This window comes from Notamacropus eugenii, chromosome 4 (genome assembly GCF_028372415.1).
Source record: "Notamacropus eugenii isolate mMacEug1 chromosome 4, mMacEug1.pri_v2, whole genome shotgun sequence".
Taxonomy (NCBI): domain Eukaryota; kingdom Metazoa; phylum Chordata; class Mammalia; order Diprotodontia; family Macropodidae; genus Notamacropus; species Notamacropus eugenii.
The window spans coordinates 171,787,022-171,795,969 of NC_092875.1; the positions used below are offsets into that span (position 1 = coordinate 171,787,022).

Sequence of the window (8,948 nt, forward strand, 5' to 3'; positions counted from 1 at the left end):
TGGCCCTGGGCAAATTACTTCTCTCTGTCTCAGATTCTTCATCTATAAAATGTTGAGACAGTTGGTATAATGGGTAAGGTGCCATTATACATTGTTAGAGCCAAGAAAAGCCTGAGCTCAAATCTGATCTCTGATGAATCTAACCTGAACACTTCACTAAACTTCAGCTTCCTCAGTCGGTAAAATAAAGAGCTTTTGTTTAATCTTCCGTCTCTAATTCTATGGTGCTGTGATTTATGATTTGAATTATATTTGATCCAGAATAGACACAAAGAACTATGCCTTTATGCAGGCCCACACTTAAAGTGTCTTCAAATATGTGCAGATCAGTCCTTTTTTAAGTTTTCAAAAAAGGGAAATTCATAAAATTATGAAGTAGGAGGGAACCTTAGAGATAATCTAATGAAACCTTTTTTACAGGAGAGGAAACTGAGGCCTAGAAAAATCTTTTTCCACATCATTTTTCTTCTGACTCACTAAATAATCTCTCCCAATATTCAAAAACTCTCATTAATTTCTCCTACCTTACATCCAAGATGGGACCTTGATATAATTTTGAGATCATTTCCTTCTATCCTAACTTTGAGGGAGGAAGGAGAAAGGGAGAAAATGGGAGAGAGAGAAAGAGGCAAACCTCTAGCGTTATTACAAGAACTGTTTTATCCAAAACACCTTTATTATTTATATTTATTAAATATCTTAGCCTTTTCTAAGACATATTTATAATTTCCATCTGAAGCCCAGAATTGGCCAGTATTAGAGTCAGTCTGGTATTAAGCATGAAGGGATGATTATTGCCTGATCCACGTGGTATAAAGCCCAAGGCCAGCCTGCATGGCGCTCCTGTTTTTAACTGAACTACTTATTGCTTACTCATGGCCAGCCTAGAATCACTATCCTGGAGTTGGAAGGGACCTTAGTGATCATCTAACCCACTATCTGAGAAGTGACTCTCTTCTCTAGGGTCTGCGGCTCAGTGATCATCCAGCTCTTGAATACCTGCAGGGAAAAGACGTGTCCTTTCTCAGCTGGGTGTCCTGGGGAACACTAAACATATTCCAGCCCTGCCATCTACCAGCGCTGGGAGATGGAACAGGCTTCTAATGATTGCCCCACCCACCTCATGGAATGTAACAATATGTGTAAATTTAAGGAAGGTTAGCTATTCTTTGAGGACTCTGTCAATTAGGAAGTTCTTCCTTATACTGAGCCAAAATCCGCCACTGACTTTATTCCTGATTCTGCCTCCTGAAGGGGCAGACTTGTCATGTGGCCTCTCCCATCACTGCCTCCCTCAGCAGAGCTTGCTGAGCTTGTTCTCCAGTAGGCCCCCAGCTTCTTTCCTGCGGTGTTGTCACCTAAGCAGGCAGCCCTGCTGTGTGTTTGTGTTGTTTGCTTTTACTCCCCTGGGCTGTTTTGCATTTGTCTTCCTGACCACTTCTCCATTTCATCAGCCACTTTGAGTTCTAATTCTATGTTTGAAGGAGCCCATCATTTCCCCATCTCAATTCTTCCCTCCTGACCACCTCTTCCTGATGTGAGGAGCCCAGGGGGTGGCTCTCACCATTCAGGTTATTGATGGAAATCTGAAACCCTAGGCATGTTGTAGCCCTGCAGATCCCTTGTTATGTAGCCTAGGTGGAGGCCTCCTCACTGACCCACAATTCCCTCGTAAGCCTGCATAAAAGATAAGGCTTCAGTATTTTTAACTTCAATTTCCCTGGAGTCATATGACCTTAGACAAGTGTCCCCAAGCTCAGTTTCCTCATTTATAAAAAGAGCAGATTGGGCTAGATGGTCTCTGAGTTTCCTTCCATCTCTATCTAGATTCGTGATGTTTGCTGTATGAGCTCATGATTCCATGTCCTGCCTCACTCTTTAAGCAAAAAATTTAGTGTGATAGAATTTCCATGTCACTGAAAAGTGTCACCAATTTTTCTTCGTTTCATTTAAAGAAAGATCAATAAGAAGAGGAGTGCAGGAAACAAAAAGAATCTTGGTGATAAGGAGAACAAAGAGATAAGAGAGGGTGCACCACAGAGAAAAAAAAAAAGCAGTGGTAATAGTCCTTGGTGAGATGGCTATGCTAATAAGGATGACACCCCTGCTACCAAGTGATGCTCTAGCTTCAATTCCAGTGACTACTTGAAATTTTCTGTTCCTCCAAAAATATTTGTTTTCCTTGCCCCCATCCTCAATTTAAGAAACAGTAGTAGTATAAAATACATTTCCCCCTGGCTTTATTGATAAAGCTCCTGAATAAGCCATTCTGACGTAGGTTAAGATAAATTACATTTGTCCCTTCCTCTCATTCACAAAGTGCCTGGCACTTAGTGAGCATTACTGCTTTTTTATTTCATTCAAATAGGGATGAGCTCTAACTTGTTCTGTATGAAGCTATACAGAGTAATTTTCTTCTCAAAATGCTTTCTTTTTCCTACTATTTTGCTACTTATAACAATAATTTTGAAACAGAGACCAAATATGTGAGAGCAGAATTATATAAGAACAGGATGAAATGCTATACGTCATCCTTATTGTCTTTTCTGTTTCAAGAGTGATAGGGTGTTTTTAGTGGCCTGTAGGGGATTAATGTTTCAACTGCATTAGGCATTGATCTTAGTCACTTGTGCAAAGGTCTGTAGAATACTGAATACTAGCATTATAGAGACATGTCTCAGGACTGTCTACCAGAATTCCATTGAGAAAGATGAGAACAAGATGATGGTGAGGATGATGATGGCCACAATGAGGATGATGACTATGTATATGTATATATGTATGTGTGTATATGTATATACATACATGTAATATAGAAAACATGTTTTACAAAGCATTTTACGTTCATTATCTAATTTCATCCTCATAATAACCTTGTAGGTAAGTGCTACGTGTCTTATTGTTCCCATTTTAGAGATGAGGAAACTGAAGCTAAGACAGTTTAATAGAAGTTAAATTTAAAGGTGTCAATTTTTGGCTCATTATTTTTCATGTTTTCCAGTATTTCTTCACTAGTTTTAAGGATCTATGATTTTGCTGCTATGGCTACCCCTACCACCCCCTCTACCCCAGACTAGACAGTTTTTAAAAGTTGCTGTGTCTGAAGTTCAGTGGGCCCTGCCAGAGCTTAGTTGACTCAGTAGACTTTGGTGTTTTGTTTTGTTTTGATAATTTATTATTTATTTGTTTTTAGTGGGGGAGGGAGTTCAAAATTTTGATTTTCAAATTGTCTCTCTCTTCCCTACTGACTGAGAAGACAAGCTGTATATCAGTTACATGTGAAAAACCTTTTCATGTTAGCCATATCACAAAAAAGACAAAACAAGGAAAATAAAGTGAGCAAATTATATTTCAGTATAATTTCAGAGTTCATCATTTCTCTCTCTGTAGGTGGATGGCATTTTTTCATCATGAGCCTTTTGGAATTGTCTTGGATTGTTGTGTTGATCAGAGCAGCTAAATGTTTCACAGTTGATCACCATTATACCATAGCTGTTACTGTGTGCAATGATCTCCTGGTTCTACTCACTTTGTTTTGTTTCAGTTTATATAGGTTTTCCCATGTTTTTCTGAAACTATCTCCTTCATCATTTCTTATAGTACATTAGCAATCCATCACAATCATATGCCATAACTTATTTATCCATTTCCCAAATGATGAGCATCCCCTCAATTTCCAGTTCTTTGCTACCACAAAAAGAGATGCTATGCATATTTTTTACATAAATCCTTTTCCTTTGATCTCTTTGGGGTACAGACCTAGTAAGGGTATTGCTGGGTCAACAGGTATACATAGTTCCAAATTGTTCTCCAGAACGGTTGCACTAGTTCACAACTCTACTAACAGTGCATTTGTGTCCCAATTTTTCCACATTCCCTCCAACATTTGTCATTTTTTTTTTCTGTCACATTAGCCAATGATAGGTTATAAAGTGGTATCTCAGAGTTGTTTTAATTTGCATTTCTTTAATCAGTTGTTATTTAGAGAAGTTTTTCTCATGACTATAGATAGCTTTGATCTCTTCTTCTGAAAACTGCCTGTTCATATCCTTTGATCGTTTACCAGTTGGATCTTATTTTTATACATTTGACTCAGTTCCCTAAATATTTGAGAAATGGAACCTTTATCAGAGAAACTTATTGTAAAATTTTTTATATTATCTCATTGTCTATTGTACCTTTTAGCAAAAATGTAGTTTCTCTTTTAATTAAGTTTATTTTTGCTATTGCTTTGTCTGAGATCATGATAGCTACCCCTGCCTTTTTTACTTAAGTTGAAGCATACTGGATTCTATTCTAGCCCCTTATTTTAACTCTGTGTATGTCTTTCCACTTCAAGTGTCTCTTGACTGAGACCTCCTAAAGCTACTACTGCTACTGCCCCTTTCACAACCACCTCCGAGGCCCACCACTGGTGCTGCCGCTGACTCACTCCAACCCAGCTCCCACACTGGTGTCACAGACCCCTCCTGAAGACCACCTCCTAAGTTGTCTTAGGCTGGAAAAATGTGTCATTCTGACCTTTTGTTGGCTTTGCTGCTACAAAATTTTATTTGAAGCATTATTTTAAAGTTGTTTGGAGAGGAATGTTGGGAGAATTCAGTTGGGTTGCTGCCTCTGATCTACCATCATGGCTGTGCCAGCTCAATAGTCTTTGATAACCTAAGGTCACTACCACACTGTGATGAGGCTCTGGAGTAAGGACTTTGATAAAAGACCTTTTTCAAACATGATTCTTATTTTGGTTTTTGCCTAGTGTTTCCATGTTTTCCCAGTCCTCCACAAATTATCAATGAATAGGCAGCTTGTGGGCCTTGGACAGATGCTTTTCAGATTCTAGAATGCAAATCAGGCCCTGTAAATTTGAGTAGTACTTATCTAGCCTATCTGAATTGTCATTATTGTGGTTTTAATTCAACTTTTAGTTTCCCACCTCTCAATTTCTCTGTTCATTGTAAAATATTTTTTGTGAAGCTCTAGGTTATAATAGGTACTAAATATCTCTGTCTTGTTGCATTCATTCATCCTGAGTTTTCCATTTTATTCTCTTATTCCTGTTATATATTCTTTAATTCTCTTTTACTTTATATCTTTTCTAGTTGGATTTCATTTCCTGATTCAGTTTTTCTGAGCTTACTTCTCTAAGGCATCAGCAATTCTTAGTTTTCATTCTGGGTGATATAGCCTCAGTTTTGCTTTGGTAATATTCTTTATTATCAAGATGTTCCTGCAAATATACATACATCATTCAAGTCTGTCCAAAGCAATGTAAAAATGCTTTCAATTAAATATTGTTAATATTTATACTTCAGATCTAGTTTTAAACAAGCTTTGGAAGCCCTGCCTCAACTCTCAAGTGGAGCAGATAAAAAGTGAGTTTTCTATTTTGGTCTTGTTTTTAATAAAGCTGTCCCTGGGAGTCAAGACTTTTAAGTGTCATATTGGTTGTTATTGCAGACAAATCTTACATTTGTGGTTTGAAATTATAGTGGAACATTATGTAATTGCCAAATGTTACTGACCCATTCTGTCAGCTGAGAGTAGTATTACTATAAGTAATTGCTATATTATATATCAAATTGTCAGTTGTCATTTCTAGAGCAGTTGCTAGTACAGTGCCTGTGAAATAGTAGGCACTTTTAAATGCTTATTGATTATGAGATTTTTAAAAATTGTGTTTCATCTTAAAATCATATAAGACATGTTTCAGATTACAGAGTACAATAGAACTTTTCTATTATGCTTGGGAGGAGGATTTTGAAATTAGCTATTTTCTTATTTTAAGTGACAGTACTGGGAAATCTATAAGTTTACACTGTAAGACTGTATTATCTGGTTCTGTTTTTAAGAAGATAATATCTAGAAAAATGGAACATCACCATGAACTATAAAGCTTTGAGTTTTGTCGCTCTATGGGCAGATCATTAATTTAAATTATCCTTTACATTGAAAAGAAAAGAGCATTGGTTATTTTTAATTCATCCAAATGTCAACAGCATAACCAAATGTAGGTAAGTGTCAGTATTAAAGACAGGTGGCAAATCATAGCACATTTTGTGCCCTCTAAAATAACTGCTTCTTTTCAGAAGCAGAATGCTGTCATATTTGTCCTCCAAAAATATACACTTAAGAAAAGTATAAGTGGAAAATAAAGTATTAAAGAAGAGCAGGCTTTTGCTCTTTTTGTGATGATGTTTTAATCACTACAAAACTTCCCAAATTTAGTTTTCATAATATTAATTTTTATTTCAAGCTGAACTTGAACTCTCCTGACTCAGGATAGAACCTAGAACAGGTGACTCTCTTAATTGTCCAGGTTACTTCCACAGTTGAAGCCACAGAAACATAAATGTTTGCTTCCTTATCACACCATAAATGGTTTGCCCAAAGTTAGACAGTTGATAGAAGTGGAACTCAAACCTCCTCTCCTGGCATATAGTTTTTCTATTCTGATTCATTTTGCTCCACCATGTGTGACTTTAGAAAGCACAATGAATAAAATGTTAAAGCACCGGTTCAAGAAGGGAACAATCTGGGGGCGATAGATTTGCCCCTGTTGAATTATTTTCATTGCCATTACTGCACAGTCGGTAATAAACTTTTCATTTACCTTTCCAGAAAGTAACACAAACCAAAGCAGTGCACTTGGTTTCATTGAAATATTGTCTTGTGCTACTAAGCAGCCTCCCTTCTGTCCTCTGTTGAAGCCTCTCTCCTCCCTTTTAGGTTACTGGAAGAGCTCCTGAACAAGTTTAAAAGCAGGATGCACTTGCAGCTCACATGTTTCCAAGCTTCTCCCTCCCCTATGTTGAAAACATAGGTATACGTCAAAGAAGAGCCGAGTGAAGGTCAAAGAGCAAGACCCTTCTCTTTAAATGTTGTTAAGATGCTCAGTGTTCAGGTATTTGCAGGGCTGGACCTTTTCTTGATCGGCAGCGTGAGCCTTTGAAACAAAAGAAATCATTCGAAATGCCCAAGGAGTGTTTGCTTAGTCATCTCTCTTGGTTTGGGTCCCATCAAAATGTTAAAAATACTTTTTCAAAATAGACTTTTCCTAGCCATGTGTTGGATAGAGAATGTTGGATGAATTCTCTTTTTAGTGAGCATACTCTTTAGATGAAATGAACTGTATGTTTGCTATATATTTCTCAGTGTCTCCTTTACAAAACTTTAAGTATCCAGAACTTTCATAAAAGGAAAAGAAATTGGGCAGGTTACATTTAGACACTTAAAAAGATTCAATCGTCCTAAGCTTACCCAGCTGCACTTACAAGCTTTATTTCATACAGATGGCCCTAAAACATAATTCAAGTATGTGTTAGCAGAGATTGTAAGCTGCATAAAAATTGTCACATTTTGAATATATTTCATATCATTGTCTGTAGTCCAAAATATCCATGAATATAATTAACATTTTGTTGTCTGGTTTTTCTTTTTCATAGTACTAAAGACTAACATCTCATCAGCGTCACTTTCTCTTTCTGACTTTACCCCTGTGTATGTACCTGGTTCCTTCATTAATTAATAGCTAACTGAAAGTCAGGGGCCAAGTACTTGGCACCTTATTACCTGTAGGGAATTCCTAGGTAACCTGTATTCTCTTCATTGTTGTTCAAAATTGCCCTTTTCCTAAAGAACACAGAAGAGCCCACATGACATGAGGGCAAAAACTACTTGCTACTGTCTGTCTTTTACTTGTGATCTCTGTTCTTTTTTGCTGCAGCAGTTCATTTCATTTGTTGCCACACCATTGATCCCTTGCACTCTCTCAACTTTGGTAGCCAGATGAGTGCTGGCTTGGCACTCTGGGTTTCTGTGGATTCGAAGTAAACTCATCAGTTTCAGAATGGTAAGAGTTGTGGATAATCATTTGTACCAGTTGTCCCACATTCAGTGCTGACTTAAGAGATTACAGGAAAAAGGTCACAGTGACCCAGAGAAGTGACAAACTGATTCTGAGTAAGCTCTGGCCTTTAGCCTACCTAACTTCATCTGAAAAGCTCACTTCAGAATATTTCAGTAATCTTCTATTTGTAGTCAATTTGTCAAGATTTTCAAAAATCCCAGTAGAAGCTGCAGAAATTTTTTTTTAATTGTGAAACATTATCCACATCTTAACTAGGTTTAAAGCCCAGTTGCCATATATACATTATTAATTATATGAAAGAGGTAAATGCAGTTGTATTTGTTCATTTGGTATTTGTAAGAAAACAGCTGTTATAACTGGAAGTAAAAGTTTCATCCTCTAGAAATGTGACTTATAAGGTATATTAAGCAACTACAGGAAACATTTTCACTTTTCTTTGTATGTACCTACAGTGGCTATGAATTAAATTACAGAAATGCAATTCTAAATGTTTCTCTTATTCTAATAGACTGATACAATCCATTGAACCTAAAAGAAACTGTCTTCTATATAAGGTGGAATTTAATTTTTTTTCCTAAATTTCTTTCTGCATGTGTGAAGTAAATCAAATAACTTGATGAATTTAACTCTGTGTTCCTATATACTTTGCTAAAAGTGTACTTCATTACCTCATTGTGGCACAGAAGTAAATCTGGGTTTTTAAAGGTAATGCTGTTGGAGCAAGAACTCTGGTGGATCCTACTAATTCCCTCAAAAAAGCTTCTGTATGTCTTGAAACCTAAGGGAAGTTCCAGGAGGCTTATCACTAGTAGCCTACTCATCAAATGATGACGTTTTTTTGACCATAGCAACTTGAGAAATGATCTTTTGAGGAATGGAAGGCCCTACTTACTGCAGTCATGTAATGAAGAATGGAATATGCCTACACATTATAAATATTTAGGGTTTTTTGGGTCAGTATGGACGCAGACCTGTCTCTTCATCATCAGGTGCTCTATTCATTGAGATGCTTTACTGAGTAACTTTGCAATTATCTCTGCCCTTGTGAGGCTGCCCAACACACAGGAAATACTGAAGGGGC

General features: G+C 37.0%; 1 protein-coding gene across 8 annotated transcripts in view; it reads left to right on the top strand.

The window, feature by feature from the left end:
• EXOC2 (exocyst complex component 2) overlaps window positions 1-8,493 on the top strand; it is a 250,636-nt gene extending 242,143 nt beyond the window's left edge. For all 8 annotated transcript variants that reach the window (XR_011965863.1, XR_011965864.1, XM_072603658.1 and 5 more), the window contains 2 exons: window positions 5,313-5,372; window positions 6,727-8,493. Coding sequence is in view for 6 of the 8 variants with exons in the window: in XM_072603658.1 (XP_072459759.1) it covers window positions 5,313-5,372; window positions 6,727-6,820 (154 nt within the window). In the remaining 2 variants the exon portion in view is untranslated. The remainder of the gene's footprint in view (window positions 1-5,312; window positions 5,373-6,726) is intronic.
• The last annotated feature ends 455 nt before the right edge of the window (window positions 8,494-8,948 follow it).